Source organism: Bison bison, unplaced genomic scaffold, assembly GCF_000754665.1.
Source record: "Bison bison bison isolate TAMUID 2011002044 unplaced genomic scaffold, Bison_UMD1.0 scf7180017864527, whole genome shotgun sequence".
NCBI classification, from domain to species: domain Eukaryota; kingdom Metazoa; phylum Chordata; class Mammalia; order Artiodactyla; family Bovidae; genus Bison; species Bison bison.
Genome location: NW_011495078.1, coordinates 360,819 through 388,729, shown reverse-complemented (window position 1 = coordinate 388,729; position 27,911 = coordinate 360,819). Strand labels below are relative to the sequence as shown.

Below are 27,911 nucleotides of genomic sequence, written 5' to 3'. Positions count from 1 at the left end.
AGGACTTTCTCATCTTTGCACAGCTACTGCTGGCACCATGTCATGCACAGTATGGAAAACCTATTTGTCAAATAGTTTCTTTTTGCAAATTGTCAAAGATGAGCTTTTAAAGGCAACTTTATTGAAATATCTTTCACACACCATAAAGTTGAAAGTGTAGAGGTTATGGCTTTCAGTTTATTCACGGAGCTATGCAGCAGCCACGACAATCCATTTTAGATCATTATCATCACTCTAAAAGAAACCCCATCCCTCACTCCAGCCCCTGACAACTGCTCTCAATTCTCTATCGATTGGCCTCTTTTGGATATTTCATTTGAATGATGTTAAAGAAAAAAAAAAAATTCAAATTACACTCCTTAAGGCGCTGTAAGGTTTTATTCAAAGGTGGGAAACTGTCAACACGGGTACAAGGACCTCTGCGATGGAAATTTGCAGCGAGGAGGAAACGGTTTAACTCGACGCAGCACACGCGAGTGGGAAGGCGCAGCCAAGGAGCTCGTGTGGGTCAACCGGAGGAAAAGGACTGGGAGCAGACCTCGGACCTCACGGAGCTCTCCCTGAAGGCAGGCCAAGGTGATCAGACATCACCTGGGAGATTGCAGTGGATAAGGAGGGTAAAGAGCGGGGGATTCCGCCTAAACGGACATCAGAATTCTTGTAAAAACCGGACGATACAGAAAACAACGTAGCAGTCCGAAAGAGAGCCCTGGCCACCGAAAGGGCGAGGAACGCCTCGGAACCCACGGCGCGACGCCCGTTTCCGGCTCCAGAGGGGACTCCTTTGCACAGGGCTTCCGGGGCGGGGCCAGCCGGGAGCGGAAGTTCCCGGGCTCCGCGCGCGGTCCAGTGGCGTTGGCGCGGGCGCCGGGCGCGGGCCCAGGTCTGCCTGGTGGGCAGCGGGACGCGGCGAGCGCGCCGGGCCCGGCCCCGCAGCCATGAACCTGGAGCGGCTGCGGAAGCGTGTCCGGCAGTACCTGGACCAGGTGGGGTCGGCCGGGGACGCGGGCGGGGCTCTGGAGACGCGGTCCTGGCGGCGCGCGGCCATGCGGCCCTGGGCTTTGGTTCGGGCCGGAGCCCTGGAGGGAGCGTCGAGCGCCGGCCCTCTGCGGCCGGCAGGCCGGGGAGCGCTGGGCGCTGGGCGTCTCCGAGAGCCCGGCACGGGTCGGCGACCCCGAGCCCGTTCCGGCCAGTTCAGCACACGCTTCCTACTGAGCGCAAGTCGAGGGGTGGCCTGTGAACTTCGCTAGTAAATAGAAAACGTTTAAAGCTTGGTTGTCCTTATTTGGGCAAGTTTAAGTGAATAATGATAAAGACAAACTTCTAATGTCAAAATCAGTACTTTAAAAAGTTCGTGTTAACTGCACCTCCTCTCCCTTCCCTTCGCTTGAATGAGCATCAGTGTTTAAGGAAAGACATTTCCAGAATCAGCAGCATCCCTTTAGTCTACGATGTCACCTAGTCTTTGTAAAATATATGTGGTCCCAATAAATTGGAAACCAAGAAGGGGAGAGAAAAGCCTGTTCAGTGTGAACTGTTAGGAGTTGAATGTGAAATATTGTTGCTGGTTGTTTGCAACATTCAGAACGCTGTATTTTGGTTTGCCTTAAGTCAGATGAGTTAACCAAATTCTTCCGGAGCACTTTTCCTCTGGCTCTGGGCGAGGAAGGGGACAGGCCTGCTTTCAGCCTTCCAGGCACTAAGGTTGGGCAGATCTGTGACCCTGCCAGAGCATCCCTCCTCCCACATTGACTGGCAGCGGAGTTCCAGGTTCGCATCTAGGAGGCCTGAGGCAAAGACTGAGAGCCTCGCTGGCGATCACTTAATCAGCCACGTCCTTAAATACCTGCTGAGGTACTTCTGCAGAGTACAAATTTTTTAAAAAATCTGCCTTCTTAAATTGTATGTCAACAGTCTTCCACGGAACTAAAACTCACCTGCGATAGAATACAGAGATATGATTGATACTATACATTAAAAAAAATACTGTATTGAGATGTTGGTGTGTTATATAGCATTAAAACCTTCTAGTAATACTAGCTATCTGTGTAAAACTGTTGAAAGAACAGGGTAATTACTGCTTTTTCTTTTTATGATGCAGCAACAGTATCAGAGTGCTCTGTTTTGGGCAGATAAAGTAGCTTCACTCTCTCATGGTAAGTGACAAATTCTATTTTTCTGATTTCTCTATCCTTAAAAGAACTTTTTACTTCACCTCGCACCTTTGACCCTTTATGTGACTTTCCCTCCAGAGGACCCCCGGGACATTTACTGGTTGGCCCAGTGTCTTTACCTGACAGCCCAGTATCACAGGGCGGCTCATGCACTTCGGTCTCGGAAACTGGACAAAGTGAGTGAGTCCAAAGGTGTTAAAAATGTTGTTAGGTTAGTATTTTAGGTATATGTTCTTTTTATGTGAACATACTTTGAAGAATATTTTGAGGGATTCAGTTTCTCTTATGAAATGTAAAGAGAAATTTCTTGTGTTTCTTTTCATGTTTCTTTTTGGTCTCAGCATGAGGCATGCGGAAGCTTAGTTCCCTGAACAGGGATGGAACCCATGTCCCTTGCGTTGGAATCGCCAGGAAAGTCAAAGAGAAATGCTCTTATTCCTAACTCAGGTCACTTTGTTTTTCCCTCCTGCTACCCCCACCCCCCATCCAGTCACTAAGTTTTGACAACACTTTTCTAAATAGCTCTGAAAGCATTGGCTGTTCCTTTCTGTCTGATTACCACTCTGCACATCAGGCCTGTAATTTGTCTGTTTGTTGTTTTAGCCTCTCTCTTTTGTTCAGTAACATCTTTCCCACACCCCTTTCCTTGTCTCCAGTTCATCCTTTAGACTCTCACAGGGTGGTCTTCCTAAAACAGATCTGATTACATCTCTCACAGTACCACTCAGCGCTTTCTCAGTGCTTTCCTAGTACCTACAGGATTCCCTAGTGGCTCAGCTGGTAAAGAATCCACCTGCAATGCAGGAGACCTGAGTTCAATCCCTGGGTTGGGAAGATTGCCCTGGAGAAGGGAAAGGCTACCCACTCCAGTATTCTGGCCTAGAGGATTCCATGGACTGTATAGTCCACGGGGTTGCAAAGAGTTGGACACGACTGAGCGACTTTAACTCATAAAGTCAGATGCAGTCATGGACGCCCCCCCAGGTGTTTTGTGATTTCTCTCCAGTTGTCACGTAGCCACCACCACCGTCAGTGCGTGGAGCGTGTGTCCAGTCATGCTCGCTGCTCGCAGCTCCTGAGACGGGTGACAGCTGCTCACACTCAGTGCTGGGATGCTGACCAACTCCCAAGTTACCTTCTCCCCCGGAGGGGGTTTCCTTATTCAACTGGCTAGTATTTTTTCATGCGATTCTTTCATAGCTTATAAAAGAAACTATGTGCTGTACTTATGTCTCCCTTGTTACAACCTCCTTGAGGCAAGTCCTTATTCCTTTTTGAATCCTTGGTGCTTGGCAAACAGTAGGTTCATGATGAATATGAGTTAAAAAGACTTTTTTTCTCTGTGAGAGTAGAAGAGGAATCATGAAAATAACTTTGATCTCTTTTTTGTTATACTTTTCTTTTCGATCGAAGATGCATGTTATCTTGATCACTTTTTTGATAGATTAATTTCTTTTCTAGTTGTACGAAGCATGTCGCTACCTTGCAGCTAGATGCCATGTAAGTATTGCTCTGGTTATTTGGTAAAGGTTTAATGCTGTGAATCTTTGTATCCCTCACATGAGAGTGAGAATTCAGTATACTGATTCTCCATTTACTAAAAGCTGATGTGCATGAAGAAAATTCTACTTTAAATTTTAAATTTAAGTAATGAGTGGGTACAGTATTCATGACCTTTTAAAATCTTCAGTGACTGTGTTTATCTAGTATCAGAAGTCATAAGTGACAAAGGCTGTGTCTGTTTTTTATATAGTTTGCTGCGAAAGAACATCAGCAGGCTCTTGATATTCTTGACATGGAGGAGCCGATCAACAAACGGCTGTTTGAGAAATGTTTGAAGGATGAAAGTGGCTTGAAAGACCCCTCCAGTGACTGGGAAATGTCACAGTCCTCAGTAAGTAATACAGTAAGAAGTTTCAGTGACATCAGTAAGAATTGCCCACAGGAGAGGGCAAATGTAAATCACCTTCTTTTACTTTAGTATGATCGTCTTAAAATAGTTGGGTTGCCAACTTACTTGATTTTCCCAACCCGAAAAGATTTTAAGACATTTCTGAGCCATTAGAAGTTGTAATTGTGTCCTTAGATGCTTGAATCTGAAATAGGCAAACTTAAGGTCTTTCTTTTCAACTTTGATGTTTTAAATTCCTTCCCACTTTTCCCTTCTTAACTGTGTTTGACGAAGTGACTTAGCAGCAGCAGCAGCAAGAAACCTTGTTCTTTCCAGGAAGTGGTTTGATGTTACTATTTGTGTTATTTTCTGTATTTCAGTTTGTGTACTTCATACCTGCCTGAAATCGCAAATTCCTGCTGGCAGAGATTATATAATGTAATGTAATAAATAACATTCACAGCCAGATTACTAATCTGGACTGTTATTCTTTTTTTAAACAACTGTCTTGAAATGTAATTCACATAACATGCAGTTCATTCTTCAGAAGTGCATAGTACATTGGGTTTTAGTATATTTACTGAGCTGTACAATCCTTACCATAATCACTTTGAGAACTTTTTTTTTTTAAATTTCAGCAAGAGACCCTATATCACTTAGCTGTTAGCCACCAATTCCTTCATATCCCATTACTCTTTGTAACATATCTGTGCAGGAACTTGGTTACTCTGCTCTTCACCATATAGTGGTAGGAATACTAAACATTCTTAGGTTTTGTTTTTTTTTTTGAAGAAACACATTGTTTTTTGTGTGAGGAAATGCGTTGACGAGCGAGTTGAGGATTACTACTTTTGGACCTCTCATACATTAACTGCTAAGAAATGCATGATTTATTTTTAATGCAGTATTTATTTTATTGAGTTTATGTTTTTTTAATAACTCACAGATACTGCATAGGTCTAAGATTCTCCCATAATGTCCTCTACTGTTTTTAATTGTGATTTTATGATGAGTCTCCTTCATCCCATTTCCAGTTAGTGGCGTCTCTGCATGCATGTGTGCTCAGGCGCTCAGTTGTGTCCTGTCTTTTGCGACCCCGTGGACTGTAGTCCGTCAGGCTTCTCTGTCCAGGGAATTTTCCAGGCAAGATGACTGGAGTGGGTTGCTGTTTCCTTCTCCAGGGGGTCTTCCCCACCCAGGAATAGAGCCCCCGTCTCCTGCATTGGCAGGCAGTTTATTTAAGCCACCTGAGAAGCCTAATGGCATCTCTGGACAACCTTTAAGCTCACTTATTTGTTTTTTGAGGTTCAAATCTAGAACATAAATCTGGTTTCTCCATCCTTTTGTTACTGGTAGTAGTGAGGTGGCTACTGTGTGAGCTGCTTACCGTGTGCTGCCTCTGGATGGTACCACCTCCGACCCTTACAGCGCCTGTGAGTTAGATGGGGGGGGACTGAGGCGTGAGCAGCTGGAGCATGGTCCAAGGTCACTTGGGAGCATCACAGCTGGGACTGGAGCTCGCCTCTCTCCGGGTCCCGAAGGCCAAGCTCCTGACCCGTGCTGCGCTGCTGCCAGTTCTCTAGTGCTTCCTCAGGTTCGTCCCTGAGACGCACCGTCAGGCTGTCTTCATGTTGACTCGGCGTGTGTGTGCTCTGTGAGCTGTTCTGCCATCTTGGAGGCAGAACAAGTATGAACAAAGTAGCATCGACGCATAACCGAGTCATAAAGGTTTGTTGACGTGAGGGAGCCTCGGGAAGGTAGGTGCCAGCAGTTTTACTTTGTTTTATGTTTCTGTTAATGTGTATTGTGTCTGACACTGAGATGGAGTGAATCCTTTTAGATATTAAAAAAAAAGTCTTCGCCTTCGGACAGCATATGATTTTTGATCAAAATTACTTTCAGTAGTATTGACTTAGTATGTGACTTATTTTTCCAACAGATAAAGAGTTCCATTTGTCTTTTACGAGGAAAAATCTATGATGCTCTAGACAACCGAACCCTCGCTACCTATAGCTATAAAGAAGCTTTGAAGCTTGACGTGTATTGCTTTGAAGCATTTGATCTGTTAACGTCCCACCATATGTTGACAGCCCAAGAAGGTTTGGAAACCCAGGTGTTTTTATGTTTAGCAGAATTAATATTGTTTGTTTTTCTGAAACTTATAGACTCAACAGCAGGCTATGTACAGGTTTTAAATAAACCTGTTCGCTTCCTTCATGTCTTCAGACGTGAAGCATTTTGCAAAATACAGTATTGGGAAGTACTTCTTGCAGTCAGCCTCTTGATGACTTGAGGTTGTGTAAGAATTCAGGGTCTGATTCAGTGATTCCCAACACGGCTGCACTTTAAACCCCGAGGAGTTTGACAAATATTCAGTGTGCAGGTCCCGACTCCTGACCAGTCAAGTCAGAATCCGTGGTGGGAGCCTGGCATCAGGTGGTTCTAAGGTGACGCACGGGCTGAGAGCCATTGACCGAGTGTGTGGCCAGTGGTGCGAGGTGCCTGAACGAGAGAAGCAGAGAAGGTGGAGATGTGTCAACAGGACTCAGACATATTTTGGCCTGATGAGCTCTCAGCCTGTGGTTTTGTCCCCTGGGGGACATTCGGCAGTGTCTGGGCAGAGTCTGACTGTCTCAGCTTGAGGGCAGGTCAGGGTGGGGGTTGGAGGTTGCCTGTGGAATCCTGTGGGTAGAGGGCAGAGGACAGCCAGCACGGCAGAGATTGTCCCCGCAGAGTCCGTCGTGCTGAGGCTGGGGGTGACGCTCAAGCCTGAGGGTGACTAGAGTTGCCTGAAGGTTTGCGCACAGCTGTTGCATGGTTCTCATCACCTGGGTCTTAGTTTTCTGTAGTACATTTGATCTTGTTGTTTTCTTTTGACTTCTGTATGCTTAGACCAAGAGTTATAGAAGAATAATTTTTGTTGCTGATTTTTTTCACCATAATTACTGAGGACATTCTTTTTTTGTTAATATTTTTTAGAAAAAGAACTTCTTGAATCACTACCTCTTAGCAAGCTCTGCACTGAAGAACAGGAATTGCTACGTTTTCTGTTTGAGAACAAGTTGAAAAAGGTAAATTAAAATATCAAGTTAGTATTTGCTCTATATAAGTATCGTATTTCTTTCTTTAAATTTGGTCTCTATTTTATGGGTTAAGAATTTAAACATTAATTTTTATTAGTTTAGCACATTTGCAGGAATACACATAGGTTATTTTAAATAATACGATTCCTAACAAAGCTTTCAAAAATATGTCTTTCTCCCAGGAACAACTCTTACTTTTATTTTTTTTTTCTTTTCCTGCCAACTTTTTAATAATGTTAGTTTCTAAATCAATGACTCTCTCATACTCTACAACTCTTACTTTTAAAAGATGAAACTGTTAGATAATGGGATGATGTGTGAAAATGAGGGTTTTTTCTTATGTTTCCTGTACTTCTACTTTGTAAAATACTTCCTACCATGGAATTCTGTGATAAAAGTGAGAAGAGAATCAGACTTGTGAAAGGAGTGTTGGTAACACTTGCAGTTGGAAGTTCGAGAGTGTCGCACCTGTCGTGTGTTAGACATTGAAACACTCGGGTCAGGTTGAGTGTGCCTTCCGTGCTTCCCACTGAGCCATGTTTGCGTTCCTCTGTTTCAGTATAATAAGCCTAGTGAAACTGTCATCCCTGCGTCTGTAGATGGTTTGCAGGAGAATCTGGATGTGGTCGTGTCTTTAGCTGAAAGACATTATTATAACTGTGATTTTAAAATGTGCTACAAGCTGACTTCTGTGTAAGTACATCCACTTACTTTTGTGCAGGAACGTAGAGTATAGCCCGCTTTACATGAGCAGTGTGTGGGATATGCTTTCTGAATGATGTCGACTGATGGGTGCGCCTTTGCAGAGTACAGAGCGGGTGTTGGCTCAGAAGAGCAGTCTACAGACAGAGGCGTGCGCACATTTGTTGCTTCGTGTCATTAACTCGGGAGTGTCCGTGTCCATCCCCAGCGATAATGTGCAAGTTTGGGAATCCCATCCTGGCACGTGCTTTATAAAGTCGATTCTTTGTTGCAGTAGAGACGAATAAAACCCCACAGGGACTGAGCGTCAGGCTCGCTTGCCAAGCCTCCTGCCCCACCGTCAGTTCTTCTCTGTACATAGTTCACATTTGCCTCTGGGGCTGCTTAAAAGACTTGAATTCACAAAGATTTTAATTGACAAGTAGGATTCATTTAATATTTCATATCATTTTTGATCCTTCTAAATAGACCACTTAAATTATATTTGTTAATTTAAAGTAAATGTTTGTCGTGATGTTTATTACTTCTGAATAAATCAGGATTTTCACTTTAATTTATAACCTAATCATTGCCTTAACTAAGATAGTCTGAGGATAATGGAGTTAAGAAACTAAAAATGTATTACAACCCACAGTATTGTGTGTAATGTGGAAATGACTGTTTAAATAAACATAGCTAATTGTAATGAGTGCTGTTACAAACTGTTTGTACCTACATACATAATGTGCTGCTTTAACTTTCAGAGTGATGGAAAAAGATCCTTTCCATGCGAATTGTTTACCTGTACATATAGGAACACTTGTAGAGCTGAATAAAGCAAATGGTAAGACTATTTTAAAACTAAGAATTTTTATAACAAAAATATTCTGTAACTGGAAATTTTCTCTCTCGAGTCCTGGGTAATTGCAACTGCAGGTGACAGCTAGGGGAAGAAGCGCCCGTCAGACTGACCAGTGGTCTGTCTCGTCATGGCAGCAGGACACGCTTCCTTTATCCCTACTTTCTGCTTCCTTTTTTAAATGTAATTTGTGTTCCAAGATGTCATAACTTTAGAGTGTTGGGTGGCGGTTTGCCTTTTTCTTTTTCTTGTAAAATCCATAAGAAAGCTGATATGGCAAGAGTCAGTAACTTTAGAAATTGTAAGGGGGCAGAGTTTTAATGTTTTCCATATTTTAACATTTCAGAAACATTTAGAGTTTGGACTATATTTGCCCTTAAATCTTTTAAACTGAATGATCAGCTCTGTCAAGAAGGGTAGCCAGGCACTCCAGCTCTAGGCTTGCTGCTCCGAGTACCATCCGTGGACCTGCAGCATCGCGTCTCCTGCAAGTGGCTGCGGGTGCAGGCTCTCTAGCCAGCCTGGTCTTTGTGTCACTCAGGAGGAACTCACCTTGCTGATGCGATAAACTGGAGAGTTTGGTCAGCCAACCTGGTTGTGGGTGGTTGAGATGGTCTGTGATAGGCCCCTGGAGTAAGAGACGTGGGCTTTAAGACAGGCGAGGCCCTTTGAAGCAACCCAAGCACGTGAAGTGCTCTGTCATGTGCTGCTCGTCCAGGCTTCTAGGCCCTCTGAGTGCTGCCTGCCCACTTAGTACCAGGTGTGGGGTGGGGAGTAAATGACAGCCAGTGACTGCTCGTGGAGTTTCTGTGTTGCATCAGGTAAATGAATTTTGTGTCTAGGAAGAAAGAAAAGTATAAAATCACTGCTGCGAGAACACAGTGTATATCGTTGTGAAGAGTTGTAACTGGGGGAAACTCATATCTTAAAATTCCATTTGCTATGAATAATTTTATTCTTTTTTTTTTTCTTTTTCTCTAATGTAGAACTTTTCTATCTTTCTCATAAATTGGTGGATTTATATCCTAGTAATCCTGTAAGTAAATATAAACTTTTTTTCCTTATAGTAATTTTTTCTTACTTAAACTTTAAGAAAATACTTAACTAGTGTTTAGATAGAGGCTAAATTTAAGTTGATACAGATGTTTTATTTTAAGTTGTTGGAGCAGAATCTTCTAATGGTTATGATCATTAGAAGCAGTGTTCACTTTTTCAAATCACAAAAGTATTTTTTTAGTATATAACTTAAAAGTCTTTATTTTTTATGATTATAGGAATAATATATGCTTATCATTTTAAAATATTTAACATACAGAAGAATTAAATACTCAAAGTGAAAGCCGTGTGTCTCTCATAAGCAGTGTTAATACCCGCTTGGTATTTCTCCTGCTGCATGTATAATAACTTACTGAATTATGCACTGAGTGAACCATTGTGTCTTCCAAACTGCCATGGATCAGAACAAAAACATAGAAATTGAAAATGGAATCAGAAACTATGTGCTTAAAGACAAAAGTCAGGAGTCAGGGTTTAAATCTCTGAGAAGAATCTGCACCCCATAGTGGAAACCGTTTATAAAGTGGAGAAGTCAGTGCAGGAGAAGTTACTAACGAGGTGGAGTCTGTAGACCCAAGCTGGGGCCTCGTGCTTCAGATGCTGCAGGAACACGGTGGGAGGCACCTGGAGCAGCAGCTGTCGAGAGTCTGGTCTCTCTTCACCCGGGACCTTTCGTAGACAGCCTGTGTAGAGAAGGTTCTGTCGTGAATGAGTGTGTGCTGGACATCTGACTTGTTGCTGATTCCCAGTGCAAGGTTATGTGCCTTTGGTCATGGTGCATTTTAAACTTTTTAGGTGTCTTGGTTTGCAGTGGGATGCTATTATCTCATGGTTGGTCATAAAAATGAACATGCCAGAAGATATCTCAGGTATGAACTTACTGTCTTCCTCCTTCTGTAGTAGTGAACCTACAGGAAGTAATTTCTTCGTCATCTGCCTTAATATAGTAACTTGTAGTACTTTAAAAGCAGTATGAAAGAAGGTGTTTTCTCCAGATTTTATTCAGTTGTATCCATTGTGTTCCCTGCTCTTTATAAGATGCTGTAGCGGGAAGGGGAGATAAAAGTAGTCAGTGGTATAGACCTTGTCTTCAAGGGGCTTATGATGTATTTAAATTTTTATTTATAAATGAGAATAAATATGAATAGGGAATAATATGAAATATTTTGGGAGTTTGTTATTTACAGAGATAGTATTAACCTCTTACTATGAGGACTTTTTAAATTGTGAAATTACATGAAACTCCGAGGTCAGGGTCACTAAATGTGACTGTAGAACAGTATTCCTGGGGACGTGCCTGGTGGTCCAGCGGTTAAGACTCTGCTTCCACTACAAGGGCACATGTTCAACGCGGGGTGTGGGAACTGAGATCGCACATGCCACGCTGTGCAGCCTAAATAAATAAATAAAAAATACTTAAAATCAGAATGCTTGGCAAAGTGAACAGGTTTACCTAAGGATCTGCTGTGGTATTAGCTTGAGGAGTTCCATGCAGCCCAGTCCAGCTGCTTAACCAGTGTTATTCAATTACTCAAGTACAGAAAAAGCTCTAATAATACCTGTGACTTCCTCCATGTGAACCGAATAGAAAACGGATCTGTGGTAAAGTTCATAAACTTTGGACCCAGCTTTGATTGCTAGACCCCATGCTGCCACTTACTAGGTATGATTCCTTGGGAGAGTTCATTCCCCTGATCCTCCCTCTGCCGTGAAATGGGGAGTGATGCATCTGTGTGCCAGGACTGTTAAGAAGCTGAGGTGACAGGAGAGGAGCCTGCGCTAGGGAGAGCGCTCGGTTTGCTGAGTGTTAAGCACTTCAGGGACACGTGCTTGTGTTTTTGGGAGCAGGATGATTCGTGTTACAGCAGTTCGCTTGGGCTGTGCTGCTTTGATTTACTGCGCTTATTCAGTGATGAATTCTATGTGAAACAGGGAGCATCTGGGTAAAAGAAATCTTAGAAAATAAAATGCTAAGAAAGTGGGAATCTCGTCCTTTATATTTTTCATGTTTTGTGATATGCTGTCTTTATTGCTCATTGTGGGTCACCTAGTTGAAGACTGTAAAACTATGTAGTCCTGTCCATCGAACCATCTGTAGGCTGTCACTTAATCTTTCCATCCTCGATATACTTAACCCTTAAAACATAAATAACCCTGAAAGTTACCAGGGTTAGATGGTGCATAGCAGGCCTTCATTAAAAGGTTGCTTCTGCCGCTGGTTATCTCCTCCACTTTGAAATGAAGCTCCTGGGTCAAGTAATGTTTATAAAGTCTATGCAGAACACTAATGGGTTCCACTATATACCTAGGAAGTTGTGGACCTCTCCTAAAATTACTTAAAATTTTGCTTGTACTATTAAGCATTATTTTATTTCAAGTGAATTAACACAGTGTTACATTAGTGTTTAATACATTGACAGCTTTCATTAACATAATTCTGATGTCCTTGAAATAGTCAACTTCCATAAAATTAACCTAACAACTTTAAACATTACACACATGAATGAAATTTCATCTTTTAGCAAAGCTACGACGCTGGAGAAGACCTACGGGCCGGCATGGATCGCGTACGGGCATTCGTTTGCAGTCGAGAGTGAGCATGACCAAGCGATGGCCGCCTACTTCACCGCAGCGCAGCTGATGAAAGGGTGCGCGGGACAGGCTGATGCAGCAAGTGGGATTTCGTTATCACCGTCTCGGCCACTGGGTTGCTAAAGCGTAGTGTGTCTCGTTAGTAGCTTACGCTTGTGAAGTAGCTCTGGGGGCGAGAGGGAAGACAGCTGGCGTGACTTTGCCGAGTAGTTTATCCTGACCGGCACAGAGGGGCGTGCTCACGCTGGCTGAGGGAGCGGAGGAGGGCGGAAGCTGTCTCATGTGCTCATACAGCAGTGGCCAGGCCGTGAGCCGGGAGGCTGCTCGTATCCTGCTGCTGTGCAGCAGGTGTCTATGTGGCTTCTTTCATGATTCAGATTCAGGACTGAGCCTGCCAGGGCTGTGAATTCATGTCCGTGTTAAATGTCTTGATACTAACTGAGCCCTAACAGTATGTTGCTTTGCGGAGCAGAGTACTGCTGTTCTTCCTGTTGACTCTTTTTAGGTCTGCACTGGTTTCACTTTGCCCCGTTCTCTCATGTGGGCTGCTGCTGCTGCTGACCACAGCCTTACCTCTGATGGGGAGGTGGTGGGAGTGCCAGGGTGCCTGCTGATCTTGGCCAGTTACTCACCTCCTGAGAAATAGGAGCAACAGCAACACTTAGGCCTAGGCTGACTGAGGAGTAATGAAGAAAATTCTAGTTACAGACTGGGATCAGTTTCTGACACACAGAAAGCACTCAGTGCAAGTTAGCTACCTTACCTTGTTGCTTGAATTGCATTTGTTAGGTTTGATTTACTGGCACTCAGTTCTGCATCTATATTATTTAGGGTCCCAGCTTTTTGAAGTGTATTACATTTTCTGTGTATGACTTTGATATCTAAGTAGCTGTCCATGACACTATTATAAAAGACACAGCTCCCTGAGAATCCTAGTCTTTCAGGCTGCCATAACAGAGACCACAGACAGTGGTTTAAACAAAAGAAGTCAGGTTTCTCCCGTCTCGGAGGCTGGCTGGCCGGTTTGGTTCCTGGTGAGGGCGCTCGTCCTGGCCTTTGGGCGGCTGCCTTCTCACTCTGTCCTCATAGGGAACTCGGTCTGCCGTCCCTTGTAGGATACTAGCCCTGCTGTGTTGGGGCCCCACCTTTACACCCTCATCTGACCTTTATTATTTCCTCATAGGCCCTCTCTCTGAGTGTAGTCACTGGAGGCCAGCATGGGGCTTAAGGTATGGGTTTGGGGGAGACATACATCAGTCTATGATCCTGACATATTACTGGTACAGTCCTCCAGATTACAGTTGTTCAACCAGTTACTGACCCACCTAAATGGTCCTCGTACCCAGTCCATCCTGTTGACCACGACTGCCAGATGCTTTCCAGTGCTTTGCTGAAGCTTGGCTCAGTGTCCGCACGTACCCCTAATGTGTCAGTCTGGCAAACTGCAGCAAATAATAACTTGCTGTGGGTTGTTTCTTCCGAGCAAATGCTGGAGTCTGCTAGTTTTATTTTGCTCTTCTGGGTGCTCACAAACCCAGAATAGTTATTACTAACAAGTAACAATTACTTCTTAGTTACTGATCAAGAGTCAAAACCAATAATTAATTATATGATTTAACACTTGTAATGTTTCCCAGTCGAGCACTTTTTAAATTAAATTTTCACATTACCTCATCAGGATAAGCATTATTTTCCTCTCCGTTTTACTTCTTCATCAGAATAGCTTTGTATTCCCTTAGCTTACTCTGTGTTTGGTTAATTGTTTGAAATTGCATACATCTGTTAAAATTTTCTTTATGACTTCTTGAGCCATTGGTTATTTAAGAGTGTTGTATAATTACCAGATATTTGTGAATTTCCAACATTTCCTTCAGTTATTTCTAATTCCAATGTGATTGAAGATCATACTCTGTGATTTCAGCGTTTTAGGTTTCTTGAGGTTCTTTACAACCTAGCGTGTCTGTCTTAGAGGACACTCCATAGCAGTCCTCCCGTGTCCGAGAGCCCCGCTCCCGCCAGCGCGCTGCTCACTGCCCTGAGTCCTGCCGGGCCGCAGTGTTGTTCACGGCTTCTCTTGTCGGTTCTCCACCTTGTGATTTCATTCATGATTGCAAGTGGGTGTGGGTTTCTCCTTGTCACAAGTAGAGTGTTCCTGTGAAACCTTTAATAAGCTGAAGTCTTGGAAAGTTTCTTTCCCATAAAAGCAGATCCCATAAAAGCAGATACCTTCTTCATATTTCCGTTGGTTAGCCAAAACGGGTGGGTCCTGCATGCCCATGAAGTGGTGTAAAGCATGTTTTCAAATGGCAGCTGATATCCTTATTGAAGTCTCCAACTGTTCTGTTGAATTGTCTTTTTCCCTCCAATTCTGGCAGTTTTTACTACTAGCTTTGGGGTCTCTACTGTTAGATTCTTGATGGATTTAGCCTTTTATCTTTGTGAAACATCCTTGGTTGTTTCTAGTAACAGATTTTGTCTGAGTTTGTTTTATCTAATGTTTAGTGTAGCCATTCCTGCTTATTTTGGTTGTTACCTGCATGGTGTATCTCTTTCAGTCTTTTCAGTTTCAACTTGAGTCTTTTGAATCTAAAGTGTGTCACTTGTAGACAGCAAATAGTTGGAACATGGTTCTATTATTGATTCTGCCGATTTCTTGCCTTTTGTTGGAGTTTTATCCGTTTGTGTATAATATAATTAGTAATAAGGTAGGATTTAGGCTTGCCATTTTGCTCTGTTTTTTAATATGTTACATGTTTTTTTCTTCTATTTCTCCTTACTCTTTCTTTGGTTAGATCCTTTGTAATTACCACTTTAATTCTGTTTTTTTCATATAGTACATTTTTTGAGGTTTTAGTCATTATCTTGGGGGGTTACAATGAACATCTTAAACAATCTACTTTGGATTAATACCGACTACTGACTAGAGTACTTTCCAACACTAACAGCCAGTTCTCTGATTCTCCAGACACCTGTGGAGTCCTACAAGTCAGTTCAGTTCTCACGCTGGTCCTGGGTCACTTGTCCTTCTGACTGACTGGCTGTAAATCAGGGGTTCCCACAGCTCCTCCTCGGGTCTGATTATTTGCTGGAATGACTCACAGAATTCAGGGAAGTGTTTTGTTTATTATAAATGATACAACTCAGAAGGAGCCAAATGGAAGAGAAGGGCAGTGCACAGTCCGTGGGTAGGAGTGCACGCAGCCTCCAGCTCTCTCAGGACCGTGCTGTGGTCACCAGCTCGGAAGCTCTTGGGATCTTGCAGTCAGGAGTGTTTCCAGAGTTTAGCCTTCAGCCTCCCTACCAGGAAGTCTGTGCATGGGGCTGAAAGTTCCAGTCCTCTCAGCACCTGGTCTTCTGGTGACCAGCCTCGCTCTGAGTCCCCATTAATGTAAATTGGGTGTACTCAGGAGGGGCTTGTTGTACATGACAAAGGACACACCTCTCACTCAGGGACTCCCCAGGCTTTTAGGAGGTCTGTGCCAGCAACCAGGGACAAAACCAAATGTGTTTCTTACTTTATGACACCAACTTAATTTCAGTAGGTCAAGTTCAAGAAGAGCTGCAAACAGAAATACATTTATACTGTCTTATCCTTACCTATGTGGTTATTTTGTCCAAATTGTTTTTCCCTTTGGATTTGAGTTACTGTCTAAGTGTCTTTTTTTTCAGCCTGAGGACTCCCGTTAGTATTTCTGGTTGGGCAGATCTGCAAACAGCAGATTCTCTGTTATCCGTTGTTGTAATGGTTTCAGTGTGTAAAGTTTTTCAAAGAAGCTGTGAGAAGGAGAGCAGGTGTATATTTGTGTTGTTTGTTACATCGACCTTTTTTTACTGTTCCAAGTTCTCTTCATTTGTTCCTGTGAATTTGAGGTACTCTCTGGTGTTGCTGTCTTACTCCAGGACTCAGTACTTCCTCACTCCAAGGTACTGTCCAGTGTCACTTGCTTATTCCAGGACACGTTGCTTCTTGCTTCACGACTCCTTACTCCACGTGTCCTTACTCCAGTGCTGTCTGCTGTCTCTTCCTTGCTCCAGGGTTCCGTACTTTCTCACTGCAGACGTGCTCGGTGTCGCGTGCTTTTCCTCAGACACTGTCAGCCGTGCTTCCTTACTCCCAGGCAGCTTTTGCTCCCTCCACCTCATTGGTGCTGTTAACGGTAAACATTACAGTCCTGTATACGTTAGGCCTGTCAGTCAAGAGAAGAAAGGTGAAATGTAATCACCTTTATTGGCGCTCTGTTTTTTATGTGGATTTGAATTCCTGTCTGGGGTCAGTGATTGCCCGATACTTCTGCATGTGTGTGTGTGGAGGCTCTTGGTGGCACTTCTGTAGGCAGCGCGGTTGTAACTTCAGCCGTGACTCTGGAGTGGAGCCCGGGCGGTCGGTGCTCACTGACACTGTCCGACCACCTTCAGGGAAGGGTCCTCTTACTGTGACCACTGTCTGACAGCATGAAGAGATAAAGTTCAAGGAAATTAGTTCCTCTGCCTAGTCAGAGGCTATGAGAATGGAACATGACGTATTCCAAGCTCTTTAGCGAAGAACTGCTAATAACCGATGCAGTGGAAGTCCACTTGAGGGCGGGGCTGGTTCCATAGTGGGAGCGGGGACTGAGCACAGCCATGAGGGGTCTGTGTTGCTGAGTCAGTGAGAGGAACATAGTCTTGGCTGGGGGCATGGATGCGAACACATGGGACCTGCCCTTGTGCTTTACAAGGGTTTTGTTTCTGTCTTTTTACTGTAGAATAATGGAAAATATGGGTAAATAGGTTGCTGATAGATTCTAGAAGTGGCAGCTGATTATTCTAAAAGCTTATTAGATACTCATTAAGTATGAGTAAATGAAGTGTTAGAAAAAAGCTAAGTGCTCTTTTTGGTATGTAAAAGTAATTTTGCAGACAGGGTTTGAAAATATGAATTCTAAAGTTGTGAGTGTTGAATATGTGAACTTTTCCAATACTTTTAGGTGTCACTTGCCAATGCTTTATATTGGATTAGAATATGGATTGACCAATAACTCAAAATTGGCTGAAAGATTCTTTGGCCAAGCTCTAAGCATCGCGCCAGAAGACCCTTTTGTTATGCACGAGGTTGGAGTGGTTGCATTTCAAAATGGAGAGTAAGTACCCATGGGAGCCCTTTTGTTCCTTTTTGTAAACAGAGCAAAACCTTGATCACTAGAGTTTAACCTTAACTGGCCAGTGACTCTTAATAGATGTCTTATTTTAGAAGGAGGTGGACAGTTAAAAAGAAATAGCAACCATTACCTTGGAAGTCTTTAAAAATACTACACCCGGGTTTTGATCCCCTTCACTGTGGGCTGGCACAAGCTCTTAGGTCCAGGCCTGGACACTACAGGGTGGCCTGGAGGCACTGCAGAATCCCTTGTCATCTCTTTGTTGACCAGGAATTGGATTCATACATTTGAGAAAGATTTCTCACAATTTTGAAACAAAAATGTTTCCCTTTCAGTTACAGTTAATCCAAAAGTTAACCAATTAGGTTGGCCCAGCCTCTGAGTTTCCTGGTCAGTGGCTGAGGCTTGCTGTTGCTCTGGATGTTTACAGAACAGGCAGTTCGGTGTCACACCGAAAGAACTGCCTGTGATCCTTTACACTAAACTGCGCGTACATTTTAAACCAGTAAATTAGTACCAGTGTAGTGTTCTTTGTGGCATTGGTGTGTATTCTAAGAACTGGGTTATCTAGTCTTTATGAGTTTGGAGCCTCTTAAAATAATGTGTAGTGATGATTTCATGCAGTCAGTTTAGTTGGAGCCTATTTTGGGCCCCTCCGCCGCCCCCCTCCCGCTTGTGCTTTTCTTGGTTATTTCACAGTTTAACATGACCCCCAAGCAGAATGCCGAAGTGCTGCTCGTGTCCTAAGTGCAGGAGGGCCGAGACATGCCTTGAATAGAGTGTGGGGTTAGACGAGCTCTGTGCAGGCGGCAGTCACAGTGCTTTTGCTGTGAGTTCAGTGTTCGTGAACCAGCAGTGTGCATTAAGTAAGATGGTGCCACACTGCAGCGTGTGGAAACAGGTGCTCTGAGCAGCTGGTGAACCTGCGAGCAGAGGGCGTGGTTCTCCCACCGGGAGCGGTGGTTCCGTGTTGGCGAAAGTGCTGTTCACAGTCTTTGTAGAACCTGATTACTGAGAGTAATGAGAATATGCTCTATCTCCCAGGTACTGAGCTCTTGTGAAGGTAATGCCATAAAAGTAATCATTTGTCTCCCTTGAATTTTAAAAGACTAATTACACATGTTTATCTCATTTTTATTATTAGAAGAAGATAATTCACATATTTTTAAAATGTTTATATGTGCTAATTTTGAATAAACTACAACTTTTTCCCTCCCCTCTATTTTAGATGGAAAACAGCAGAAAAATGGTTTCTCGATGCTTTGGAAAAAATTAAAGCAATTGGGAATGAGGTATTCTATATAATATCTGTAAATACAGACACACTCATAAATATGTTTAGTATTGAGTGAAGAAAATAGTATCTGTCTTGCCTAGTATGTATTAGCCTAATATTTATCATCGCAGATGTGTGTCAGTATTTGACTTATCCTGGTACGTGGTGAAAAAAGAGTGTGAGAGGGCAGTTGGCTGTCTGCTTCTTCGGAGGCTCTAGTTTTGATCTGTGGGCGTAATTGGAATGCATTTGATGATGGTTCAGTGGGGAGAGTATGTGATGATCCCGGAAGGGGGTGGGCACTGTCATGTCTGACTTGTCCTTTCTTTTTGATGAACGGGTACCTGTAGCAACAGGTCCCCTTTCTGCAGGAACAGGGCCAGGTGTAATTAAAATTAGACCTGTTGTTGTTCTTCCCTACCTGGTATTTAAGATATGTTCAGATCTGTAACCAGGCTCTGGTTCCTGGGAGATGCGTGATTTTGTGCTTCCAGCTCTCTCGGATGTGAACACTGATATTACATTAAACGTGGCAGCTTTGGGCCCTGTGCACTTCTGTAGGTCAGAGGTTTGCATGTTGTTGCTCTTTGTGTCCTGATTCTTTTTATTCACACCCATGTTGTCGTATTCTGTTCTGTTACCACTTCCCGTGTCATTCTGTTCCGGCCCACAGGAACACTTACCCACAACACACATCTTCCTCAGCTGTCAGTTTCTTTTTACTGAGGAGACAGAGCTCCCCTGGGCTCCCTACCCGGTGACAGCTTACTTGTCCCTGTAGACACAGCCTTGCTTACTTTGGCCTCTTGTCACATGAACTTAAGAACACCGTATTCTGTGTGTCTGCACGTTTGTGTATAAGCGGGTCGTCTGCAGTTCAGTCCCGGGTGGTCTGGATGATGTAGGTGTTTCTGTTAACACAGGGCTGCACTTGTGACCCTGCCCATTTTCAAAGTGTTGAATACCTTAGGATCTTGCCACTCAGGCTGGAGCAGTGCATCGGCATCAGTTGGGAGCTTGTTAGAAGCGCAGAACCTTGTGTCTGCCAAACCAGAATCTGCAGTTTTAGCAAGACTTCCAGGCGATTCTCATGCACAGAGAAGTTTGACATGCACTGTTGCAAAGCACAGTTGAAATTGAAATTATAACTTTGATGATTTGAAGGCACTTTGGGTTCTTGCAGATATTTAAAGTAATGGTTTAAATGCAAAAGCACAGTACTATTAAACTTTCCAAGTACCCATTAAAAAGTTTTATGAGGAGGCAAAGATAACTGTGTGACTTTGTTGCAGATGTCAAGAGTAGCCGCAGGAAAGCAGTTTGCGCCTAAGAATCATAGAGGATTTGTTTCTTTGACGTGGGCAGTGCCTCCCAGTGCTGGGCTCAGGGGAGTTAGAGGGTGTGGTCAGGTCTGCTGATTCACTTGGTCCTGACTCACGGCTGCCTGTCAGCTGTGTCCTGAGCTCTGAGCTGGTAGGCAACAGAGAACTGGCCCGATATTGCCTGCTCTTAGATCAGTGCAGATATAAATTGGCAGTAACAATGCAGTGCACAGGAAGGGCTGTGATTGAGGAAATAAAGGAACCGACACAGACTAGTGGGTGGGTCAGGATGGCCTTCTGGGTTCAAGGAAATGCACTTCAGTCCTAAAGGGTGGATGGCTGGCCAGGCAGAAGTAGGGAGCAGGGCATTTCAGGTATTGCAAAGGGAATGTGCAAAACTTCAGTATGGCTTGGGTTTTGAGTTCACAGAGAACATCAAGAAACAGGGCAGGAGGGCGAAATGTGGGTCTCCAGGGGCCTTGAAAGGACGTGAGAGTTTGCACCTCGTCTTGAGATGGTGGTGGGACAGGAGTAGCTCTCATAGGGGCGGCATGGTCAGACAAGACTTGTCAGTGGTGGGGTGGAGCTCTGGGAGGAGTCTGATAAGCAGGTGGTTCCTGGAGGGGTTGGGTCGGGGATGGCATGGACGTGAGTGGGGCACTCAGAGGGGTGATGTTACTGAGCTGGGATGATGGGAGAGAGGATAAGGTTAGCGTATGACTTGTTGGATTTGAAGTGCTTGTGAGATTTCTAAGTAGAAACATGTACTAGGCAGATGGAGAATTCTGGGCTGGAGGTACAGAATTTGAACATTTGAGGCATAGATGGGCTCTTTGACAAAATTGTGCTGATAAAATGAACCTCAGAAAGTGTCCTCCAGTGGGAAAGATGGAGAAGCCACTAACCCTGGCTCAGTGCTGTGGGAGCACCAGGGGATACCCGCAGACAAGCGAGGTCCTGCCGTGCGGACGGGCAGGGCGGAGCCGCTTGTGAGTCGTGGTCTGATGTGCTTTGTTTTAGGTGACAGTTGACAAATGGGAACCTTTGTTGAACAACTTGGGCCATGTATGCAGAAAACTTAAGTAAGTGAAGGAAAGCATTTTTCAGAAATTTTCTTTGTGACTAAAATTTTACTTAATTTTGTGTAGCTGTTTCCATAGTTTTTTTTTTTCTATTTCCATATTTTTGAGATCCTTTAGTTTTCTTGTACTTGGTTCTTCAGATACAGCAAGCAACTGAAGAAATGTTTTTATTACCTTTGTTAGTATAATTTTATTTTAGAAATATATTGAGAATAGTAATAACTTCTGTATTCTTGGATTAAATGCTTAACTGTTCAAAATTACTTTAGAAGAATTAGGACAGTAGCACCTAATTAAAGCCATATTCGTATCCTAATCCACTGCTTTCCTCTAGATGCCAGTTTCACAGAGTGATAACTGGTATGATATTAGATCATAATTGAGAAAGAGACTCTTTGGTTAAATAAGTTTGATAACCTTGAAGTCACTCAGAAGTTAGCAGGTTTTTCAGGATGTCTTGCAGTCTTTACTATGCATGATGAACTGCAGCGTTTCCCAAACATTGTCGTGCACGAAACCTTTTGTCACCAGGGTTTCTGTAGAGCAAGTATTCTAGAAAATTTGGGGAAATGCTACTCCAGGTGACTCCTGTGGATCTTAAAGCAAAACCATTTAGTTCCTTTAACCACCCCTGGCATGGGAAGCTTGCCTTCACCTAACAGAGGCCTTGCTGCATGATGGGGCCAGGGCTAGGCCCAAGAGTCAAGGGTGGGATTCAACTGGTGGCCCTGTGGAACTGTCTGCGCTCGGCTGGGAGACAGACTGAAGTGGATACACAGTGGATGTGAGGGGCGTTGCCACGTAGACCATGACTCTAATATAGGGAGGTGTTTCTGTGTGTGCCCATCCGGGAAAACCCGCTGTACCCACTGACTGCTTCTCTCTTCTGTTCTCCCTCCTCATAGGAAGTATGCCGAGGCCTTGGACTACCACCGGCAGGCCCTGGTGTTAATCCCTCAGAGCGCATCCACCTACTCTGCCATCGGCTACATTCACAGTCTGATGGGCAACTTTGAGAGCGCTGTGGACTGTTTCCACACCGTACGTCTTTCGTTTGTACCAAGAACTTTAAATCTGATTGAGAGTTACCACTTGTTTGAAACATCTTTTCTAGGCAATGTTTTCTTATTTCAGAGAAGTGCAATTTAAAATGTACGTTTTAAAATTCTTCAGGCAACCTTGGATTTTACTCTTTTCTTTGCAGAGAAAAGTGTATGAGTTGTCGTACAGTTCTCAGATGTGAGCCCTACCTGAGTATCTGTCAGCGCAGCTGAGCTGGGTGCACGTCTAGGGAGCCCTTTGGGAAGTCCAGTCTTTCTATTTATGACTTAAAAGTAATTGCCCAACATGAGCAGAACTGCTGCATTCGTCATTGGAACAGGCTCTCTCCTTAATCCATATGCAGTATTTCATCAAATCTAAGCCGCCGTTAGTAATTAGAAAGCAAAACGATTATATCAAAACTTACGCTGCCATTTAAACTTTAAGTCTTTCCTGTCACTTTGGTTTTTTTGTTTGCTTAGAAAAAGTTCTCTTTTGGACATATTAGGGCATAGATTTTTGTCAGGGAGCACTCTGTTATCTACATAAAAGAAGACGTAAGTGAAATTGTTAGGATATTCAGTTCTTCACGTTCAGAGTTTGGTTCTAAGTCACTTTTGTACCAAGTGATCAATATTCCTGTTTTCCCCAAAATTGTGTCCACATGCCAGTACACATTCCCCACTCAGGTGTTTCCCAGCTAGTGGCACTGGCTGTGCCAGAAAGTGTACCAGAACGTTTCTGGATAATGCCCACAACTCATTGCTTCCTTTGGGCATTCTTCAGGTGGTATGTGGTCTAGTCTGTATTACTCATGTGGCCGCCAGGCCCACACTGCTGACACAGGCGTGCTCACCACAGTGAGACCAGCTGACAGCAGTAATAAGAAGCCACCTGTTGAAAGACTTCCAAAGTTCAGATGCTAGAATTTGAAAAAACGTGGGTCTTCAAATTGATGAAATAACTGTATTTGGAGAAAAAGATAAAATATGAGAAAATACAACGTTTCAAAGTTACATTAGTGAATGATAGATTTGTAACTGGTTTGCAAGGGTTGGTTAGAGATTTCAGGGAAGATGAAGTCCTGAAGTACCACCGAGATGACCAGATACTTGTTGAGCAGGAGTGTGGACTAAGCAAGTTTTCTAGTTTTTGTGACCTTTCAAATGTCTATATTTAAGTGTTACATAATGTATTTCTTTTCTGTGTTTTAATTAATACAGAAGGTTTCGCGGGCTTTTTAAAAATCCTTCTGGAGGGCAGCATTTCAAACATAAAAGATTGAATAGTGTAATGACACGCTACATACCCATCATCCAGTTTCAGCAGTTACGATAGCCACTCATGTTGTCTGTATAACAACCTCCTTTCACTGCTATCCTGAGTTCCCTGGAATATTTAGAAATGAGATCCATGGCAACGCTTTAAGTCAATCAGAAAGAAACAGATTTTCTTGTAATAACCAGGCTGAATCTTCTCTGCAGGCCCTTGGTCTTAGGCGAGATGATACATTTTCTGTTACAATGCTTGGTCATTGCATTGAAATGTACATTGGTGATTCTGAAGCTTATATTGGTAAGATTATAATTGTTCTTATTGATGTTGTAGTCCATATCTTAGATCGTTGTATATCTCTGTTTAGGTGTCTCAGATTCTCATATAAATTCTAAGTTTATTTGTCTGATCATTCTTGCTATAGTAGTATCAAGAAACTCCATTTATTTCAATGGAAGAGCATGTGGGGATTAATGATTCATGGCTTCCCTAGTGGCTCAGAGGGTAAAGCGTCTGTCTGCCCACAGTGCGGGAGACCTGGGTTCAGTCCCTGGGTTGGGAAGATCCCCAACCCAGGAGAAGGAAATGGCAACCCACTCCAGTATTCTTGCCTGGAAAATCCCATGGACGGAGGAGCCTGGTGGGCTGCAGTCCCTGGGGTTGCAAAGAGTCGGCAGGACTGAGCGACCTCACTTTGACTTGCTTTCACTTTCACTTTCTGTGTATCCGTTCACTGTAAAGTCAAGTACTTGCTATATTCACTTTCTATGTATCCATTCACTGTAAAGTCAAGTACTCGCTTTATGCAAAATGCCATTTAGAACATGGGTGATACACAAGAGTCAGTCTATCTGCATAACTGAGAAATCTTGAGGGGTTTTTCTAATAAGTAAATGCTTTACTGTTTTACAATGCAGAGTATAGCACGTTAATCTTGGCACTTCACTGGACTGTTAAATTGCCTTATGTTCACATTTCAATGCTATGTAATTTTTCAAATTTTTATAAATGATTAGCAAGTCATAAGGTAAGTTGGTATGGAGTTGTTGGAAAAGACCCTGATGCTGGGAAGAATTTAGGGCAAGAGGAGAAGGGGGTGACAGAGGATGAGATGCTTGGATGGCATCACTTACTCAGTGGACATGAGTTTGAGGAGACTCAGGGAAACAGTGATGGACAGAGAAGCCTGGCTTCGGTTCGTGGGTCACAAGGAGTTGGACACGACTGAGTGAACAACAGCAAGAACTGCAGAGGTAAGTTGGTGTGGAGTTGTGGCCCTTAGTCAGGAACACTGTAAAGGAAAGAATGCTGCAGTGAGGTTGCTTCCTGAGATCTTGGGGGGCGAAGACTTCTCTAACAGGATGTAAAAGCCTAAGGGGAAAAAGTGTTAAAGTAGGCTTCAATAAAATTAAAAACTTGAGAGCAAACAGGCACACTAGAGACCAAGAGAGGTCCCTTACAACATATACATTCATCAAGGAGCTTGTCTATATGCAAAAAATCCTACACATAATCCTACAGTAAGAAAAAGTGTCATCAAAAATGGGCAAAATACTTGAACAGGAGTTTCACCAAAGAGGATATTCAGAGAATTACAAGCAAATGAAGGTGCTCGGTGTCATTACTTACCAGGAGAGTGGATAAAAGCCATGATGAGGCATCGCTATAACCTGCCAGAACGGCGAGAAGAAACAAGTACTGGTAGTACCTGGGGTTGGCGACGGCGCAGAGCAGCTGGGACTCTCGCATGTTGTTATTGCTGGATTATAAATAGGTCAGACTCTTTGGTAAACCGTTTAACAACACGTTTGCTGAAGTTAAACAGGCCTGTTGTTGCCCAGTGCGCAGCTCTGGCCAGCAGAGGCATGCCGTTTCCCACAGCCCTCAGGTTGGGTGGTGACTTGTGTGCTGGGCTTTCACTTGGCAGGGCTGGCGGTCTAAGATGGTATCATGCACAGGGGAACCACTGACAGAGCTGGGCCCCTCCGTGGGTCTTTACCCCAGGCTTCTTTATAGCATGGTGGTCTCAGGGCCTGAGGCAGAAGAACTAAAGTTTCAGGGCCCCCTGTAGGCTGCAGTTTGCACAAAACCATTTCTATCACATTCTTTTCATCACAGTGAGTCACGGGTTCAATCCCTGATCCAGGAAGGTCCCACATGCCACGGGTAGTTTATTCATTTGGAGCCCTTAAGCCCATTTGCAACGACTGAGCTGGCGCTCTAGCAGAGCATGGGAGACGCGACTACTGAAGCCTGCGCTCCCAGAGCCCGTGGTCCGCCACAGGAGCAGCCGCTGCGGTGAGAGGCACGCCCTCCACAACCAGAGAAGAGCCTGTGCAGCAGTGCAGACCCAGCACAGCCCAGAATAAATGCATGAATGAAAACTATTAAAAAATGTCTGGAGACCCAGTATTAGAATGGATGTTTGCCTGCCCTCGTAGAGGTCTTACAAAAGGAGATTTCTAAGGTGGTTCATTACATGTTATTTTATTGAACATATAATGTTACGTTACATTCGGGTGTACAGCATAATGATTTAATATCTGCATTGTAAAATCACCACCACAGTAGGTCTAGTTAACATCTGTCACAACACAGAAACATTTTTTTCTTGAAATGAGAACTTACAAGGTAAACTCTCAGCAACTTCTGAATATGTAAAAGGGTGTTATTAACTGTAACTGCCATGCTGTGCTGTTTTTATCTTTAGCAGACTTGTGTGTTATCTGTCAAGACATCTGTTACTGAAAGCTATTAGTTTGAAGCCTGTAAAACTGTCAAGTTGTTCACGTCAGAATAGTTGAACCTGTGCTAAGACACTTTAGTCGTGTCCGCCTCTTTGTGACCCCATGGAGCAACCTGCCATGCTTCTCTGTCCATGGGGTTTTCCAGGCAAGAATACTGGAGTGGGTTGCCATTTCCTCCTCCAGGGGATCTTCCCCACCTGGGGATTGAGCCAGCGTCTCTTGGTTCCCCTGCATTGGCAGGCAGATTCTTTACCAGTAGTGCCACCTGGGAAGCCCTGATAGAGCTGGGCCTCTCCGTGGCCCATCCATTATTCTTACAATTTTGATTTGTGGAAAATCAGTGTGTTTCTCTGGGCCTGGGACTTGTGACTGTACTCTGGCCAAGTGCCAGCCAGTTCTCCATCTGCAGCTGCTGAGGAGGTCCTGCCCACAGGCTCCTGTTGGTGCTGACCCCTTTGAGGGTAGGAGGTGGCTGCTGAAGCCCTGGAGCTGAGCCTGCCTGTGCTTCTGGGAGCCTTCCCCATAGTCTGCCTTCATCATAAAGACCCATGGGGCAGAGAGACATGGGGACATTTTCGTTAGCTATGCATGTGCTCTTACAAGGACATGTGACCCAAATGATAGAGCAGTGTTATGTATTGCTGGAAATGACACATGGGATTTTCTGTGTTGTTCTTACTGTGGTGTGTCTGTCTTTTTAGGAGCAGATATCAAAGACAAACTAAAATGTTATGATTTCGATGTGCATACAATGAAGACATTAAAAAACATTATTTCACCTCCGTGGGATTTCAGGGAATTTGAAGTAGAAAAACAGACTGTGGAAGAAGCAGGGCTTGCACCACTAGAAACCTCAAGGAAAACCCCAGATTCCAGACCTTCCTTGGAAGAAACCTTTGAAATTGAAATGAATGAAAGTGACATGATGTTAGAGACGTCTATGTCAGACCACAGTACATGATTCCAGACTAGTCCCAGTTCCCCTTTGTCTTAGAGTCAGTCTTTCCTCTCATCCTTGTCTTAAACATTTCCAGTTTCTCAACATGCATCCGGATCCCATCTCTGCATTTAGGAATGGATACTTGCCTTAAGAGATTGGATTGCACAGTTTTGCAACAGATGTTTTCTGAATCTACAAAATAGTAATGCAAAGTGAAATAAAGAAGGTAAACCATCTCTCATGTCTTTTTTTCAACAGACTTTTATTTGGGGCTAATTTTGAACTTACAGAAAATCTACAAAGATAGTACCAAGAGCTTCCACATGCTCTCACCCAGTTCTCGTATTTTTAACATCTCATGAGGCTGTGAGACTTTCATCATAACTTAGAAATCCACCTTGGTTTTCAGTAACCAAACTCCAGGCGTTTGGGATTTCACCAGTTTTCTTATGAATGTCCTCTTTCCACATCTGCATTTGGGAGGCCTAGGCTGTCAGATCTCTTAGGCTCCTTGGCTGTGACGATGTCTCAGACCTTGTCTTTCATGATCTGGACAGTTTTGAAGAGGACTCGTCAGATATTTTGTAGAATTTCCCTTAGTTTGGGTTTGTTTCAAGTATTTCTCTTGATTGGACTGGAGCGTTGGGTTTGAGGTGTGAAGTACCTTTCTCATCACATGTGTCAGGGGTGCGTGTTGTCAGCATGACTTACAGGAGGTGTCAACCTGATCACTGGTGGCATTGGAGTCTGCCAC

General features: G+C 43.7%; 1 protein-coding gene across 1 annotated transcript; it reads left to right on the top strand.

Moving 5' to 3' along the window:
• Window positions 1-828: 828 nt before the first annotated feature.
• On the top strand, window positions 829-27,398 carry CDC16 (cell division cycle 16). The gene is made up of 18 exons (XM_010831433.1): window positions 829-986; window positions 2,102-2,156; window positions 2,253-2,350; window positions 3,636-3,674; window positions 3,928-4,068; window positions 6,005-6,164; window positions 7,045-7,136; window positions 7,708-7,841; window positions 8,594-8,673; window positions 9,675-9,724; window positions 10,540-10,613; window positions 12,267-12,392; window positions 17,304-17,456; window positions 18,703-18,766; window positions 21,093-21,154; window positions 22,060-22,195; window positions 23,680-23,770; window positions 26,919-27,398. Exons 1-18 carry the CDS (start codon window positions 939-941, stop codon window positions 27,176-27,178), a joined length of 1,863 nt encoding a protein of 620 aa, XP_010829735.1. The 5' UTR covers window positions 829-938; the 3' UTR covers window positions 27,179-27,398.
• Window positions 27,399-27,911: the final 513 nt, after the last annotated feature.

What these genes read in the sequence shown, in the direction of transcription:
- CDC16 (XM_010831433.1), top strand. Translation starts at nt 939, where the DNA reads ATGAACCTGGAGCGGCTGCGGAAGCGTGTCCGGCAGTACCTGGACCAG. An exon ending in TCCGGCAGTACCTGGACCAG is followed by an intron (nt 987 to 2,101) that starts GTGGGGTCGGCC and finishes TTTATGATGCAG; the next exon opens with CAACAGTATCAGAGTGCTCT. An exon ending in CATGTATGCAGAAAACTTAA is followed by an intron (nt 21,155 to 22,059) that starts GTAAGTGAAGGA and finishes CCCTCCTCATAG; the next exon opens with GAAGTATGCCGAGGCCTTGG.